This window comes from Ruditapes philippinarum, unplaced genomic scaffold (assembly GCF_026571515.1).
Source record: "Ruditapes philippinarum isolate M1 unplaced genomic scaffold, ASM2657151v2 ctg4362_1_1_1_1, whole genome shotgun sequence".
Lineage (NCBI taxonomy): Eukaryota > Metazoa > Mollusca > Bivalvia > Venerida > Veneridae > Ruditapes > Ruditapes philippinarum.
In genome coordinates, this window is record NW_026864083.1 from 42978 (window position 1) to 61394 (window position 18417).

Consider the following 18417-nt stretch of genomic DNA (forward strand, 5'->3'; position numbering starts at 1 on the left):
CTTTATTTAAGTCTCTAACCGTACTAATGAACTTTAAAACTATTATATTATAGTATATTTTTGGTACGTACTACATTATATCACGGATTTATATTAAATATATTAATATAAATCCGTGATTATATAAAACTATTCAAATTAATTTAGTTGCAGGAAATGATAATTAGTACAAATAAATTCCACGTTAAGGGCTAAATAAAACATGAGACGATGAGTCATTTAAAACACACGTGTGCGCACGCTCGCACACTCGCACGCACACACGCACACACACACACACACACACACACACATCAAGCATACATCTTCATAGTTATTAGAAACATAACTCCCAACTTTTCTAACGCAACCAGTAGCCCTTTCGCAATATTTTTATAACTATTGAGGATAATTGCTTTAATATTTCAGGGCAGTTCAAGAAATATATCAGACAGTGTTTAGTTGAAAACAAACAATAGACATCTTCGTATTTTGAAGATTTTGTATTTTATTCGATGCAGCCCCCACTTTACAAAGTCACAAAAATTATAAATAAATGAAAGTCGTATTTATATACGAAGCCGGCGTAAATTACTGATGTGCGGTGCACGTTCAGCATTCTTACAACCTGAATATGAACAAAATTTGCAGGTGATGGCCTGAGTTATATTTAATTTCTTTTTTAAAACGACTGGTCGAAAACGAAATATAAAAGTAAACGAACACAACATTGTAACTCGCACCACCTTCAATTAGAACAATCGCTCTTGCTCTTTCTTGGTTTGAACTACTAAGAAAGTACATGTAATGCCTAAAAGTAAGCATAAGTTTCACGTGCAACGCGTCTGTAAAAACAAGTTCAAAGAAAAGTCAAAACGATGCCCACATGCGCAATTAAACATTTTTTATCTCTTTTTAGGGGAGGGATAAATATAAAACCACATTAGAATATATTAACAGCGATTAGAAAAAGCGAAATTTAATTTATTATAAATGCAAGAATGCAGTAAATAATGGTAAGTATTGGAAAGTTGGATAAATTTGCGACTTTAAAAATTGGAGGTTTGTTGAATAATTAATAAAATCTATTATCTTTAGCTTATTGTTATTTCAAACAATGGCATCTGTATTAATCTAATAATAATATGTGTCCTGAAAATATTATTCTGTTCCTTTCGGTAGTTTTTAAACTATTGCGAAAATGCTACTTGCAGTTTTAGAAAAGTTGTTAAGTGTAATGCTAAGAAAATAGAAAAAAAATGTATAAAACATAAAGCTAAGAAACATCAAACCTGCTACAAGAAGTTACATTTAAATAATCTGGATGCATTTTATTTGAAATTCTATATGTTTTTGGGCAATGCTCTCAACTTTCTGTCTTTTAATGAAATAAGACCGAATTGCTCATAGCTCATACCAGTATATACAAACTAAATTTAAAAAAAATTTCCCGTAATTTTGTTGTGTTTGTTTTATTGGTTAAATGCCAAATCAAAGGATAATAATTTAAGTTTGGCATAATTTATAACAGAAGAGTAACAAGTAAATTTTTAGTTTGCTGTTTAATTACCAATACTTTTCAAAACATTCAGTTCATTATAGAAATCTGGAAACAAAGTGATCCCTCGGAAGCATTAATTACAACAAAATTACATGAAAATTGCAGACTCGGTTTGAATGAGTCTGTACATGAGGGATAATGATAAAGTGCAACATCCCTCACGCCCCCTAGCACTTTGTTTCCAGAGTTCTATCTATTCTATCTATGTGGTGTTAATAATAGATATTAAATATAAGAGCTATACAAGACTATTAGTTTTAAGGACAATTCGTGTGGTATAAGCATTAATAGAAATGGCCAAGCCCCTCTAGGTATATTACAATTTCTATACATTTTAATGTTGCTTTTCACAAGACCTGAATATATGTTGAAGGTCAAATAAAATATTGTTGACCTGAAAGCGCTGTGTCATGTTTGATGCGACAATGTGTTCCATAACTTTACAAAGAACATATGTCAAGGAAGTAGGCTTTGTCGGGTTACTTTAATTGCCTTTCTTGAAAATGGTTCGCCTTGGTTCAGGCGATGTGGTTGTATCTTAAGATTTAAAAAAAACTTTTGTGACCACAGGGTCTTTCAGATAGAATATATTTGAAAGACCCTGGTGACCAGGGAAGCAATCTGTACTTTTCAATGCTATTTGTTTTAAATTGTCAGTGTTGCAAGCTTTATCAGTATGTAAAGTAGTCAACAGCTTTTGGACGTCACTTTTGGCCCAAGTTGTAAATGTGCTATGTATATGTAAATTTGTTATGTGTCTGTTAATTTGCTTAGTTTTAATTTATGTAAAATCCTTAGACTGCATGTTTGTTTGTTTGCTTTGTTTTTGTGCATCCCTTTTCAGTTTGCTATGATGATTTGATTATATGCTGTGTTTAATTTTCCTTTAAACCCTGTATTTTATGCTAGTTGTATCCTTGCTGTCTCATTTGTATGTTTTGTTCTAATTAAAACTCTTTATTTTTCCCTTCCATTAGGCTGTGCATGCAACTTAATTTATTAACTTTGTTGTTACCCTTTATGTGTTTTATCTTGTTTCTATTTTTTTCATGCTATTTTAGTTATATCATAAATTTTTATGTACTATTTTTTAAATAAGGCAATTTCTTTATCTATTTATATATTTTCTTTATTTTTAGTAAATCTTTAATTATGTATAAACTCTAGATGTTAACTATTACCATTTTAATTAATTCATCTATTTTTTTTTTTTTTTTATTTATTTCACGTTGCTACATGTATCATACTTAAATTGTCAGCTCATTTTATGCTACAGTCATTTATTATGTTTAAAACTGTTAGTACCTTTAATACAATATGTACTGTGCATGGCATCTTACTTCATCTTATTGTATATAGTTCTTCTTATTCTTGCTACTTTTATTTCATGCCTAAAGTTGCTACTATAGTTTTAAATGTTTTTACTTTTCAGATCTGTTATATATTAGTAAACACGTTTTATGTCTCTGTTATTGTCAGTAGATAGCTTATTTCCTAATGTTTCTTGTAATATGTAAACCGACTTAAAATAAAGATTTTTGCATGTTGACACTTACACAAATTGTGATTTTGATCATTTTGAGGTTTTCTAGGCAGGTGTTGTTGAATTCATCAAGCAAAGTTGGCTCACTTAAAGATTAATTGGGATGAAAATACCTAGCTTAGCATTTTTTATGACTGAAAAGGGCTTTTTATGAGAAAAATTTGACTTGATTGGGAGTTAACTCGGTCATCCGATTGGATTTCAAGAACATAATAGTATAAAAATAGAATAGAATAGAATAATGTTTTATTACCAATCATGGGCCTTCTCAGGCATACAATTACATAAAATATCAGTACATTAAATGTAAATGTACATAAACAAAACAATAATAAGATAACATAAACTAATTCTGATTTGATAACACACTTAAAAAAGGACTACTAACTATATGCATTCAACAAAGGCATTTTAAATGACAACACATAAAAGAAATAGAATTTGTAAAAAAACTCAACAAATAGCTAACCCACAATATCTTTTGAGATGCACATTGACAAAGAATAATGATGTTAATAAATAACTATAATTACTAATTAAGCATAAAAGTTCTATTTATTGTTGTACTGTATAAATGTACTTGACTAAAATGACTATTTATACAATCAGCTATTGTGAGCATGATTAATTTCACTGCTAACCTTGTTTCTGAGATTTTTGTTCTGTTGTTTGTTCTGTTGGATGATCCAGAAAAGAGATGAATGAGAACCCAATCTCTTTGAAGGGATGAAAAGTTCATTTCCTTCATTGGTGAGCCTTTAAAACTCTGTTCAAAGCCCTTCAATGGACTTTGAATTGAAATGAGTGAACATAGAGGGGATGTCTCTATATATGTACTGTCTAAAATAACCCAGTTTGCCTTATGGAACAAGTTTGATTGGCGTGGCCAGGGTCTTTCAAATACAATTCTGAAAATTTATGGGCAAATGGATCACAATTCGTCCAATTCAATAAAACGGAATTCTAATTCAAATAGGCCGTGTAGAACAGATACCACGTGACTCAATATTAGACTGGTTTAAATATTTCTCCCTCTCTTTTTCTTTGTTAACACTTTAAACTTGACACCATTCTGATTCAGGGAAGCGTTACGGCGTGGTAGGAAAACGATTAAGAAACGAATATTGCATCAAAAGTTAAAGATGAGCTACGGTCGCCCACCACCGGATACCGATAGTATGGTATCTTTGAAAGTTGACAATCTTACTTACAGAACCACACCCGAAGATTTACGGAGAGCTTTCCAAAAATACGGTACAGTTGTAAATTCTTTGTCCAGTAAGGAACCCACGTTTTAATCTGTTAATAAGGCGGCTTCAATTAAACTATTAGAGCTCTTTTTCTCACTAAACAAAGAATGAGCAGCCGTCAGGTCTAGGATTTCGTGATATTTAAATTTATAGGTAGTCTAGAAATTTAAAGATTTTTCAATCCATAAATTAATTTTACAGATCTTCATAATAAATTTGTGGAATTTGCCTTGTTTATTTTTACATAAAAACAAGTAATTTATTGATTGTCTATATTTACAAAGGCACTGGAGTGAGTTTCATCTTTGTATGATTTTGAAATTTTAAGTAAATGTGAAATTTTGGGTCATCAAATTGTTCTGAATCTAACCATTATCATTATACTGTTACAGTAAATCAATTAGTATGTCCTCCGTGGTCAAAGGGTAAGAGTCTATGACTTCTAATCCAGTTACCTCTCTGGCGTGGGTACAATCCCCGGGAGATGCTTTGGTAGTTTAGCACGGAGGAAGATAGTCTAGTACTGGTGTAACTCCAGGAACGATGGTTAGGAAACTACCCGCCTATATGACTGAAATACTATTAGGAAAAGGCGTAAATTGAAATGAACAAACAAATAATTAATATGTAAACTTATTCATGTAAATACAGGGTTTTTTTTTACTAACAAATTGACACCGATAGTCGGCGTCTTCCCCTCGGTAAATAGCCAAGTTTTTTCCCCCAAAAAATTCTATTTTTCCTTTAAACTGGATCAGATTTAATAATTACATGGTTTAAAATATTATTTTTCTTCATTTTATGCAGGATAAACCACCAATTGTTGTTCAAAATAACCAAAAACATTGCAGGAAACTGCAAGTACTGTCTCAACATGGAGGCAGCCATTTTTTTTTCTTGGCTATATCCCGTACTGAACGGTACTATTTCTGGAAATCAGTTGCTATCAAAATATTGTCATTTTCTTGGTTATTTTTAGTAAAGTAATATATTTTGTACTTCTTATTATGAAAATGACTTGTATGGAGCTAAAGTGTGTCACAGATACACTATTATACCTATACTGTATTAAATTTCATACAAAAATAGAAGTATAAAAACCATTCACCACCATACATATTAAGAAAATATGTTATACTGCAAAGAATATTTTGCATGATGATAAAGTTTTTAAGGGGAAAAAGATATAGTTGTAACTCTCTACTATACATGTAGTTAAGTATATAGTATAAATAACGTCATAATAAAGTTTCCCCAAATTGACTTTTTTCGTATATTTTTTCCCCTCCCTACCAGCGTCCAGCGTCTTCCCCTTTTCCTAAAAAAAACCCCTGAAATAACCTACGCTTTTGAATTTTAATGCCACTTCTACTATTTTCGAATTATTTTAAATTTTTAAAATAACTAATTACAACACTGAAACTTGTTTTTTATTTCATTCGGTACTGGTTGGGGACCACCAAAACCGGACAACCACCAAACCCGGACGGCCCCGAAAATGCTTGATTTAGAATTTTCTTTGTTCAGTGGTTTTCAGTCACTTTTTTATCAACATTAAATGCATGTTTCTTCTAAAATTAAGTAAATTTATTTATTTCAACCTCCGTAAATGGTAATATTTTAATGTCTATTTCAAGAATGTTGACGTTGAAATTTGGGGGTCAAGAAAGCAATGCCTGACATCATATAACAGCAATAATCATTTGCAGAGTAAACAATAGAATATTCAATACTTTAGCATTTGCTGCTGAAATATTGTATGTCATGTTAAAAATTAAAAAAAAGAACACCAAAGCGTTTATCTGAATTAAATCAATGTTATTACATGTCTGTTTTGTACAATTTAGGTAATTTTGATACCCTCCTTGATGGGCCTCAGATACAAGCGTCAACATAATCAGAACTAAACAAACTAGTTTGTAAGTTAGGAGAAGAACCTAGCTTTACTGTGTCAAATTTTTGTACCTCTAGCTTTAAAATTATGAAATTTGTATAGAAAAATGTTCAAAAAGTGTCCGGTTGATGACCGGTAACTTTGGGCAATTTGTCGGAATAGGCTGAATTGCTTACCGTAGTTCTATATTAATATTAGGTCAGTTAAGTTAATAAGATTAGATCAGATAATACACCCATAAACACTTTCAATATGATCTACGTAAATAACCGAGGTATATCGAGTGAAAAAATACGAGTTGCTTCCCTTATCTTCGAGTAAAATCGATATCGCTTATGCTAAAACAATACAAAATAAGCTGTTTTTAAACCGCTAGTTTGTTGTGATTAAATGTCCAGTTTTAAAATGTATTACACCAAAAGAAAGCTTTGAGTCTTGGCTTCGTCACAGTATAAAATTCAACACATCTTTGAAATTCAAAGTATTTTAATTAACTGTTAAACCTACCATATGTCAGACCATTTTACATACGATTTATACAGTGAGATACGCAATCCGTTATCTTTACTCGAAATTCTACTGATATGAATGGCCTGTCGTCTGCTAGTTCTGAAAGTGTTGATCGATGTATTGATTGGAGGGAAACTAGCTATTGAGATAATTGCTTTTGTCAAGATTTTTAGAGAAGGTTGTGCTTCCAAGCAGGGCTTTTTCACTAGTTTTGGGGAAGGCGCCCTAGCCCTTTTTGTGGAGAAAAATGTGCGATTTTCACATGTTTGGGGAAAATATCTTATTTTCACAATTTGTAGAAAAAATCATCATCTCTTTGTTTATTTTCCTTCAAACATATTTTAAGTTTAGATTAGTCCCTAGATTTCTGTCCAAATTAAGTTAAAGGCATTTTTTCCATATCAATTTATTGCCACTGTGTGTTATGCCAGGACTACCATGACTCATATTTCCTAGTTTTACGTAGGTCATGTGAGGTTTCTTGCTTTGACTCAGTGGGTACAAATTATCAGTTCCCGCTGTATCACTATTACTGACACTTTGTAATTATGTTTCACTCGGCTCTCTTTTTCTGACACTTTGGCATGTTGTGCTACTCAGACAAGGGCTTGCGAGCGGAAACATGCATTAGGTACTCCTGCACTTACAGAAGGGTCATCAAATTAATTCTTCCAATTTTTAATTAACAATAACAAATGTCACTCAATCGTATTTTGTTCTTTTATGAACTTCTGTGATTGTTTACATTAGCGACATCGTAATCGCGTATTGTCGTAAAAAAATCATGTGTTTACTAATGAGTAGCAGGGTTTTTGAAAAATATCAGACCGAGGCTGCGAGTTAACATCAATTGTATTAAATCAGGTATCCCCCTATTGGGTAATTGAATCATTAGCATTCATTGGACGAAAACCATAATCTATTTTTTGTTTACAAGTTTAATCCGTCGATTTATGTTTTCTTTGAAAGGGGAAATCTTTGCAAGAAGGGGAATTTTGGTCTGTTTTATTTGGGAAAAAAGGTAGTAATTCAGCTTGGGGAAGTAGCCGGATACCGGCTACAGCAAAGAAGGGTAAAAAGGCCCTGCCAAGACATACCAAATTACTCTGGGATGCGTTTAACAAAACGCAGAAAATCTGCCTTTGTATCAATATTTCATAATTCTTAGACTACAAATAAATATTAAAATCAAAAGAAATTGAAAAATTGCACTAAAATGTTGAATTGCAATGGATAATCTGCATATTTCTTTAGTTCAGGATATTTTAGCACTACATGATATTGGATCTGTGACCAGGGATGCACATGATATGGGTAGTTTAAAATATATAGGGAAACAAATCAGAGGAGTACTGCTAACCAATAGTTTAAGCAGTCTGTGACAGTGAGTCATGTATGACTCGAAACAAGTTGAATCTGTTCAAATTTTGAAAGTTGAAAATGTTATATTTTTTGGCAGCTATTGGGAATATTTTTTATATGGGTCACTGCACTCACTGGTGATAGTGCATGCCCTGAATAAAGAGAATTACAATATAAATTGAGTTCTGTTTTCCAGAAAAGATCACATCTTTAAAATGACTTTGTAAGAAAGATTATTGTTGATTGCTTTAAATTGTTCATATTGTCGTGCAAGAATTTACTCGGCTTTGATGCTTTTTAGTGCGTTTTAGGCAAATGTTGGAATTTTTTACAGGTGAAGTTGGAGATGTATACATTCCCAGAGACAGATTTACACGAGAAAGTAGAGGGTTTGCTTTTGTTCGATACTTTGATAAGCGGGATGCAGAGGATGCTTTAGATGCTATGGATGGTACAATCATGGATGGCAGAGAACTACGAGTACAGATGGCACGATATGGCAGGCCCTCTGAACCATACAGAAGGGGTCCGCCAAGGAGATATGGCGGTGGTGGTGGTGGTGGTGGAAGGTACAGGGGAAGGTAAGAAATTGGACAAGTATGTGTTAATTCTGTTGTAATTTTGCAGCATATTTCATAGAAGTGTATGAAGCTCAATATCTCGGCTGCCTTCAGTTTCCAAATTATTGTTTGTGAAAAAAAAATGTCTGTATAAAACATTAATTTTGTATTTTTCTACACAATTTGGCTCATCTGGAGACCTGCAGCTTTAGCATTGGCTATTTCCACGCAATTTAGACTGGTACGCAAACTCGGATCAAATGCCGCTTGTGGCAAAGAACACTATGATAATTAGTTGAGTCTAAAAGGAGCTAAGTCGCCCATGGGAATTTTACTTACTGCATTCCTGTAGGCAACATGTTATTTAGTCAATGAAATTTTATTTGATGCTTAAGTATTGCTTTGGTCAGGATTGGCACTTAATGTTTTTCTTAACTTGATATTAAAGTACTAAAGAAGATAATGCAATGATGTCTCTGTGTCAGTGTTATTATAAGGTTTGTATGCAAAGTTATAATTGATATTTGTGTATGTTTCAGGTCATATTCTAGGTCTCGTTCACGGTCAAGATCTAGAGGTCGAAGAAGTCGTAGATATTCTAGGAGTAGGAGCAGGTCATATGACAGCAAATCTCGCAGTCGGAGTAGAAGTCGTTCTAGAAGCAGGTCAAAGTCAAATAGGTCAAGCAGATCTCCAAGGTCGCATTCAAGAACACCGGAAAAAAATTCTCAAGATAATGCAGACTGAACCAGTATTTTGATATAGGATTATCATCCAGTAAACTAGATGGTGCCTGCAAACGAGTGCGTTTTGGCTACAGTTTAATAAAAGGTTATTATCATATTGGTCAAAAAGATCACTCCTCTGAGAGTGGATTTTAAGTTTTGACCATAAATGACTGTTTAATATGTGAAATTTTAAGATAATATCGCTTGAGAGACTTCATTTATCTGTTTCTATCATTAGTTTCTCATTAGTAATACTAGTAATTAGTCAGATTTTATATTTTTTGTATTTCAAAAAGCATATTCTTTAAACTGGATAAACAGATCCATAAAGCATTTTGTTAATTTGCCAAGAATGAAAATCACATGATGCATACTGATCATTTTGTACATTTTTGACTTGTTAGTATTTTAAACTTGTCTGTTCTTTTTAATTTGTTCATATTCGTTGCCCTTTTGTAGAATAAATGTTAATATGTGATATTTGAAGTTGTATAATAACCTATTGTATTCTTTCTAATCTGCTAGGAGCAGTAATAGAAAGCTGGACTGCAGGCAGGGGGTAGCGTGTTTGAGTAGCAGCCCATGCTGTTCGATGCAGTATCGCAGTACATTAAAGGCAGTTCGTTGCTGTCCAGTTAGTTGGAACATGCTGCAGTACGAAGTTTGCCTGTTTTGGTGTCCAGTTAAGCTGAATGTGCTGCAGTTAGCTGTTATTCCTGTATTGCTGTCCAGTTTGTGAGAACGTTCTGCTGTATTCATACTTGTGTGTAGCACAGTCTTTGGCAGAACAGTACATGCAGCAGTTTCCTGATCTGTCCATTTGAGATGATCATATCGTAGATGTTTTAAGTGCAATTGTTTTTTATACCAATTCTCAAAACAGTCTTTACATACAAGGAAGCTCCAATATAATTTGCCAGACCATCTATAACAAAATGAATATTTATATTGTTACATTTTAATAAAAGTGTTAAATGCCACAGAATACTGAACTGAAATTTAACTATTATATTTAAAAGCTTCTGTTTTGCTTTATAATAATTGACTAAATTGAACTAGGTTGCTACAATTGCAATGAATGTCACTTAAATGGCTTCCAAATGACTGTTTCTATATTTCCCCTTAAAGCTTGCCTTGTTACAAAATTGAGGGTAAGCTTATAGCTGGATACAGAGAACATCAAATTTAACATCTCTGAAACGTTATGTCTGTGGTATACTGCAGGACCAAGCTAGTTTTGATTGACTTCATTAGGGGCTGCTGTGTGTGGCGCAAATATCCTTCAAGCAACTTTTTGTGAAATAATGGCAAAAGTTCGTCTTGAATCCTTGTATGAATTCATCATAATAAAAATTTAATCTGGGCTAATGGCCTGTGGCAGATGAATATTTGCGTATATTATAGATATAAACCCTTCTAACAACCTCAATTACCAAACTAATTTATATATATGGTGTTTTGTTTGTCCTCAACATATCTTCCTTGGCACCTTGATTGATTTTTTTACTGGGATTTTTAAGTTTATAGATAGAAACTGGTTTGGCAACTAGATAAATTGATAAGAGCTGTAATGACCATGCATTTTTCTCCAGAATAAATGTAAATTTTGTTAAGAAGTTATTTGGGATAATAGTTTGAATTTTTAGTGCATTGTAGAATAATGCATGGTCAGGGATTTTTTTCATGATTTTGGGAACATGACCCAAGTTCAAGTGCGTAGGAATATAATTACAAAGGCCTATTAATTACAAAGCATTTGAACAATAAGCCATGCATTGTTATATATAATGCAAGAAAGTATGATATCTATTTCCATTCCAACATATAAAAAAAGAGATAAAAATATGTGGAACTTATAAAGTGTAGAAGTAATTTTCCTGACATCATTTATATTATATTGACGTCGTATGTAGTGTAAGCATTCCATTTTTATGCTCTGCATATATTGTGTAAATGCACTTAATTGCAAGGAGAATGGTGTAAAGCATGTTAGAATTCTATTTACAACATTTTTAGCTCCAATAGTCTGAATGAGCAAACCAAATTAATCAGAAAAGCAAGGGATGAGTCTTATAAATTAGAAAAGTCGATTGAATGGAGATCACCCTGTTGGTGTAGAAAGGGTTGTATTAACATTGCAAAATAACTGGTAACTTGGTAGTAATGCAATTAAATCCAGTTGTCTGGAAAGGACTGCACATGAAATGGTCATGGTAGTACATCTATTTAGTCTACTTTGATGAAGTGAAAATGATCTGAAGATGGTATCTACTAATAATCCTAGACTGATTAGTCTTGAAATGAGCTAGTTTACCCTTTCATCCAGATCTATACCTTGAAATTGGTTTTAAGACTGTTAAAAAGTGAGGTTCTTTATACATGTATTACTCATAGCCATATACAAAATGGGATTTATTTTTATATATAAAATGCAGGGCTTTTTTCAAAAGAAAGGAGATGTATCCTTCCTATTTTTGAAAAGAAAAATTAAGTATTTTGCAAAGTGGAGGAACATTTAAAACGACGGGATTTAAAAAATGGGTGGGAAGACCCCTGGAAAGCAACCTTTGCGATGGAAAGAATTAAGTTTGTAGAGTATATAGAATGAATGTACTGTACCTAATACCATAGTCCACAATCATACACTTGCAACTTAATATTGGTCTGGATTGGATTATGAGCAGAACTTTAATGTATTGCTACAATTGGACCACTTCAACAAGCTGAAAATAAAACAGTATTTTAAAATGGGAATATTGTTGACTCCAAAGTTTGATATATGTTGTATGTTGCTGTACACATACATTCATAATGTATTGTGTCTGCCCTATGAGAATCATATTAAATAGTATATTAGTATACAGTGCCATCCATAAATACCTTTACACTCCTTAAAAATACATTTTGGTTGATATGCAAAGTATAAATTCATGTTGATCTTGAAACAAATAACTATAATTATGTGCAAATATTAATTTTTGACTTTGTCAAATGCTTATTTAGAACACGCCAGGCTGTTATTCAGCATGCTAAAGCTGCATACGAATATAATAAGACAATGGTAACACTGAATAATTTTTGAAATGCTGTAGATTTCCAGATTTCTCTTTAAATAAACTTAAATAATTATGCATTTTAAAGTTTTTGGCAATTACACTCAAATTATGTAAATTAAAGTACATGTATCTCAGAAATGAATTAATATTTGTAAATTGTACATTTAGTAATTCACAAGAGGTGTAAATTTAAGGTATTTATAGATGGCACTATAATCCTTGTAAGATGTATTCTATTCTTCCTCCAGATGTATTTGACTGAAGAAATAGTCAAGCAGCTCTTATGTTGAACTCTGTATCAGAAGGATACTGTCAAAAGTTTTAATCATTTTAAAAACTACGTGTATATAGCAAGTAATCTTCCAATTAGTGTAGAGACCCAGTCTGAAAAATGTGTTGTGTTTAAGATACTACATGAAGGTGTTGGCATTTTTTTTTCCTAACTATACGATTCATAAAACTTTTATACAAGTATATTAGCCAAATATAGGCACAGTATTTAGCCACAAAAAGGTGTTTTCTGCATAAGGCAACTGGACAATTTTGACATCGGTTCAAAAACACTTCTGTAAGGATCTACAAATTAATGCTACATGCCAAATATGTATATAAGCTGTGGCACAGTTTATATCAATTTTGCAGACATTCACAAGGTAAAGTAACATGCTAAATATCTTTGCTCTTGGCATTGTAGTTTCATCAAAATATGACTTAAATGTGTTTTCCTACACAAAAATATGTTGACTAAGTGACAGGGCCAGTATTCAACCAAGGGACATGATAAATACCTCCACAAAGTGATTTTACATGCCAAATATCTAGTTTCACACAAGCCTCGGGTGTGTTTTTCCTATACAAGTCTATATATACTACTCAAAATTTGCTAAGGATCACTTTTTCTACAAATGGTTCGTGTAGGGTGATAAATACCGAGTATGGTGTCCGCGGGCATTAATTACGGACTGGACATTGTGATGAGGATTCTGTGCCCATTCTTCTATGATTGCAAGTCTAAGCTCCTGGACTGTTGTTGGTTGAACGTGGCGTGAAGAAATGGCTTTCTGCAGCATATCCCAAGCATGCTCAATTGGATTTAAATCCGGGGATCTCGCTGGCCAATCCATGCGGACTATATAATTGCCTCAAGGTATCGGTTTGTGATGTGGGCTCTATGTGCACGGGCGTTGTCATCCTAAAGAATGAAATCGAGACAGACTGCGCCAGCGTACGCGGGTACATGTACCGTTTTCAATGATGTGTAAGTCCGGAGTGCTTATTCACGCTCACACCATGAATGATACCCCGCAAAAATGGTCATGTTCTGCAACGCATGCTGGAGCTAAGCGTTCATTGGACTTCTCCAATCCCTAGCCCGTTTGTCTGTGAAGTCCATATAAAACCTTGACTCATCAGTGAAGAGGACCGGTGTCCAATCATTAACTGTCCATGTGACATAACTGCGCCCAGTGCAAACGTTCTTGAATATGGCGTTGTGTCAAAGTAATGCAAATTGCTGGCCTCCATGACCTCAACCCAGCATCATCATGCAACCTGTTTCTAACAGTTTGTGTGTTTACACGCACACCAGTTGCATTCTGGAAGTCGTTACACATCATGCAACCTGTTTCTAACAGTTTGTGTGCTTACACACACACCATGGCAGTTGCATTCTGGAAGTCGTTACACATCATGTAACCCGTTTCTAACAGTTTGTGTGCTTACACACACACCAGTTGCATTCTGGAAGTCGTTACATAAGGTCGCAGCGTTCGAGAACCGTTGGCACCTGGCCTGAAGGACAATAAATCTGTCCTTGGCTTGAGTCGTTGAACGTTCCATACCTCCGGCGTGGCCCTGCAAGACATTTCCAGTCATTTGGAATCGGTTCCACATCCTGTAGACAATGTTCTGGGATACCCAAAGGACATGGCAAGTGCCTTTGTGAACGGCCAGCCTCCAAGATTCCAATATCCCTGTTCATCTCATCCCATCTTCACTAAGACCACGTCTAACCTGTCGATTTGACATAATAAAACGAGAGAAGTCTTGCTGCTTGTACATGTTTAAGTGAAAGCACATGGCCATAAAACACCAAATTTCCATGGGTATGCTTTTCCACGTGCTTATCGTGCAAGGTGTACATGACAGATCGATAACTTAAGTACACGATTATGAGGTCCCTGTACAGGTGTATCATTAGTGGAAATATATGATTTTAATATGATGATAATAGGACTGAAATATGCAATGTCAAAAAGGTGATCCTTAGCAAATTTTGAGTTGTATAAATAACCGTTTCGGTTGGGCCATTATTGAACCAAGGGGCATGATTAATCAGTTTTGTAAATGTCAATAAAGCAATGCTACTGGTGAAGTTTATTTCTGAACCATGGATCGGTGCACGTACTTAAGGCGTGCATGTGTATGGATAGTATATTATTACATATTGACCATGGTCTTTGCAGTGTGACGTTACATAGTGTAGTGGTATCGCACTGGTCTTTCAAACATTCAGGTGCAGATTCAAATCCTAGTAGTTCCATTTTATTTCACGGCGTCTCAACGCCGTGATATTGTGATGGGTAGTTTTCGGTAGCATGGGCAAAAGTCACGTGACAAAATGCCTTTCGATTTCTACAGCCGACATTTTATTGTTTTTACGTAATCATTGTACAGCCCATTTCCGTGAAAAGTTACATAGAAACAGTTTTTTTTCAAAACCATATAGAATCTAAACAGTATTTTTATCAACACACGAAATATCAGCGTTTTATATTAACACATTTCCGGACATCCTTTCGACATGCTTGAGAAATTCGCCTTGAATGGATTATGTATGGTGGCTGATTAACGCCATCCCAATATTTTCGCGTCTTCGCCTCAAAATGCGAAAATGCGAAAACACGAAGGGACGACATATTTTGACGAATGTGTTCTCATGTCGGATCTATGTCTCTCTCGGAGTGAATCTTTTCACGTGTAAAATGTCTTTGAACATTACATTCCTAAGTTTCTATATTTGCAATTAAGAACTTAAATTGTCTTTTTTTTTAGCTCACCAGAGCCGAAGGCTCAGGGTGAGCTATTAGTATTAAAGGGGGATACTCCGTCGTCCGTCGTCCGTCGTCATGCGTCAACAATCATCTTCTTCTCTGAAACTGCTGGGCAGATTTAACTAAAATTTGGTCTGTAGCATCCTTGTGATAGTCACACTTAAATTTGCTCATGTCATTTCAATTGGCCCCTTTTAGGGTTCAGCAGAGCTAAAAATAGAAAAACCTTTAAACATCTTCTACTACAGAACTAATGGATGGATGATCACCAAACTTTGTCTGTAGCATCCTTAGGTAGTCTTTTATCAAGTTTGCTCATATTAATTTGATTGGCACTAGGGCTAAAAAATGGAAAAACCTTTAGACAATTCTTCTACAGAACCAATTGATGGATGATCACCAAACTTTGTCTGTAGCATTCTTGGGTAGTCTTTTATCAAGTTTGCTCATATTAATTTGATTGGCCCCTTTTAGGGGTCACTATGGCTTAAAATAGAAAACCTTTAGACATTTTCTTCTACAGAACCAATTGATGGATGATCACCAAACTTTGTCTGTAGCATTCTTGGGTAGTCTTTAATCAAGTTTGCTCATATTAGTTTGATTGGTCCTGTTAAACCTAAAGCTTAAATGCACTAGCGTTTCTTTAAATTAAAGTTTAAAGATATTCTAAGCTCTAATTTTAATATAAAAAAAATATTGACAATGGATACACAGTCTCCTTATAAATATAAATATGAAATATACGTGTTTTGACTTCACACAAAGTAGATATGTTATGTTTTAAACTCTTAACACTATTCGTGGTCACAGTATAAATATAATGATAGTGTCATTACAAAAACTTTTTTTTTCTTTTTCTTTTATAGAAAAGACCATCTTTACATTGCCTCTAATAGCATATGCAGTTTCCTGTACATAGTATATTCATTCTTTTATCCAAATAAGACATTTTCAGCAAGAATTTCATAAATTTCATTGGCTTGGGTCATGACCTGTTTATGATGTGTAAATATATTTCAGCTTTGGAATTCGGACTACTGCATCATTGTAAGGTCAGTTGTAGGTCATTAACCAGGAAAAAAATAGGCCTAAAGAAACATAAAATTTGTTTCTCCTGTACTTTACTATCAAAGATGAGTTTATCTGCTCAATTCTCTTATTGAATTTTGTAAAAAATTGTAATTTTTTCATTTTTTGTTGTTGAATTAACAAGGGACAAGGGGTTTAATTTCTGTTTCTGAATTGAATTTTGCTATGAACTGGCTTACTTTTGATATATTTGATATCGCTTTACCTACTTTTTTGTCTTTTATGTACAGACTTGAAATTTGGACTATGGGTGTAATTTGTGTAATTTTTGATGTTGAATTCAATTTTGATACCAGTTGACCTACTTTAGGTATTACTGACATCATTTGACCTACTGTCTTGTATTTTGACATTCAGATTTTAAATGTTGACCAGGTTTGTAAATTCTGATGTCGAAATGAATTTTGATATCAACTGACCTACTTTTGATATTTTTGATATAATTTGACTTTCATTCTTGTGTTCTTGACATACAGACTTGAAATTTGGACTAGGGGTGTAATTTCTGATGCTGAATTGAATTTTGATATAAACTGGCCTACTTTTCATATGTTTTACAATGTTTGACCTATTGCCTTTTTTTGAGGTACAGTTATGTTACCATACAGAATGTATAAAAAAAATTGTCCCAAACCGTGAACTTCAAACAACTACACCTTACATGTTTTGCATGTGACATTTTGTGTTTTCATTCAAAAAAAGTTTTTAGAAATTGTCCAATCAAAATTAATCCTGCTCTAGTGGTCAGTTGTTCTGCATTTATTCTACATAGTCTCATAGGAACACACTTGCAACATACATATTTTAACAAATCCTTTCCAAAATATAAGGGCAAAATATTACAATTTTTATAGTGAATAATGAAATGATGGGTTAGATGAGTCATCTAGGGCCACTTAGTGGTCCTATTGTTTATTATGAAGAAAAAAAGCTAAAACAATCAGTGTTGTGAAAGTATATTACTAAAGGGGCAAGTTAAAGTTGATCGAGCTGAACTGCCGAAAGAGCTGGACTTGCCTTTCAGCAAGTTCTTTTGAAAATTAATTTCCAACACTGAAAAACAGTTGTTTCTGGTGAGCGACTCAGGGCCATCATGGCCCTCTTGTTTAATAATTTCATTTTTCTTGCGCAATTCTCTAAAATGAGACTTGGTTTTTCTATATGCGTTTCACAATTAACATTCACCATACCAGGTTGTAAAATAACTTAATTTGGTCCTTAAATCAGTTTTTACCACAACATCAAACTTCATTCAGAATTCATGTCACGTTATTGTGAGCAAAATTCTGAGTTTCCTTTAGATATGAACAAGAAAATGTTTATTACCCCCCGCCGAAAAGACGGATATAGAATTAGTCTCCATCCGTCCGTCTGTCCTTCCGTCCGTCACTCTACATTTTTGTCCGGAGCATATCTCAAAAAGTATCAATTTGAAACTTCATAGGTGGAGGTATCAACTTGAAACTTCATTTGTGGATAAATCATATTTAGGAAAAGTGCAGTGCACAAGAATGATAACTCTACGCTGCATATTTATTTCATTGTTGCCCTTTGTTATTCTTCAAACTCAATTTTTGTCCACAGCAAAAAGCCTTTGAGATATCAACATGAAACTTCATGTGGATAGATCTCACTCAGGAGGTGTGCAATGGAAGAGTGATAACTGTACCATTTCTAAATTTTGAGTTATTGCTCTTTGTTATTTTTCATACTTAATTTTTCACCCGAGTGGAGCATAAATTAACTAAAAAAACAAACTTTGAGATGTCAATGCAATCTTCATAGGTAGATAGATCTTTTTGAGGATGAATGTTGTGCGAAAGAATGAT

The 18417-nt window shown here is 33.6% G+C and overlaps 1 protein-coding gene across 2 annotated transcripts; it reads left to right on the forward strand.

Moving 5' to 3' along the window:
* The first annotated feature begins 4132 nt into the window (after positions 1–4132).
* On the forward strand, positions 4133–10773 carry LOC132724355 (serine/arginine-rich splicing factor 2-like). 2 transcript variants are annotated; one of them, XR_009624897.1, is made up of 4 exons: positions 4133–4337; positions 8434–8680; positions 9199–9490; positions 9913–10773. XR_009624897.1 is itself a non-coding variant. In XM_060709191.1 (3 exons), the coding sequence occupies exons 1-3, from the start codon at positions 4226–4228 to the stop codon at positions 9404–9406; spliced, it is 567 nt and encodes a 188-aa protein (XP_060565174.1). In that variant the 5' UTR covers positions 4133–4225; the 3' UTR covers positions 9407–9865. The 2 variants fall into 2 exon arrangements, 1 of the variants encoding a protein (XP_060565174.1); XM_060709191.1 differs by lacking the exon at positions 9913–10773 and having other exon boundaries at positions 9199–9865.
* Positions 10774–18417: the final 7644 nt, after the last annotated feature.

Excerpts from the sequence above, each read along its gene's own strand:
- LOC132724355 (XM_060709191.1), top strand. The coding sequence starts at position 4,226 with ATGAGCTACGGTCGCCCACCACCGGATACCGATAGTATGGTATCTTTG. Across the intron at positions 4,338-8,433 it reads GAGAGCTTTCCAAAAATACG|GTGAAGTTGGAGATGTATAC; the intron begins GTACAGTTGTAA and ends AATTTTTTACAG. Across the intron at positions 8,681-9,198 it reads GGTGGAAGGTACAGGGGAAG|GTCATATTCTAGGTCTCGTT; the intron begins GTAAGAAATTGG and ends TGTATGTTTCAG.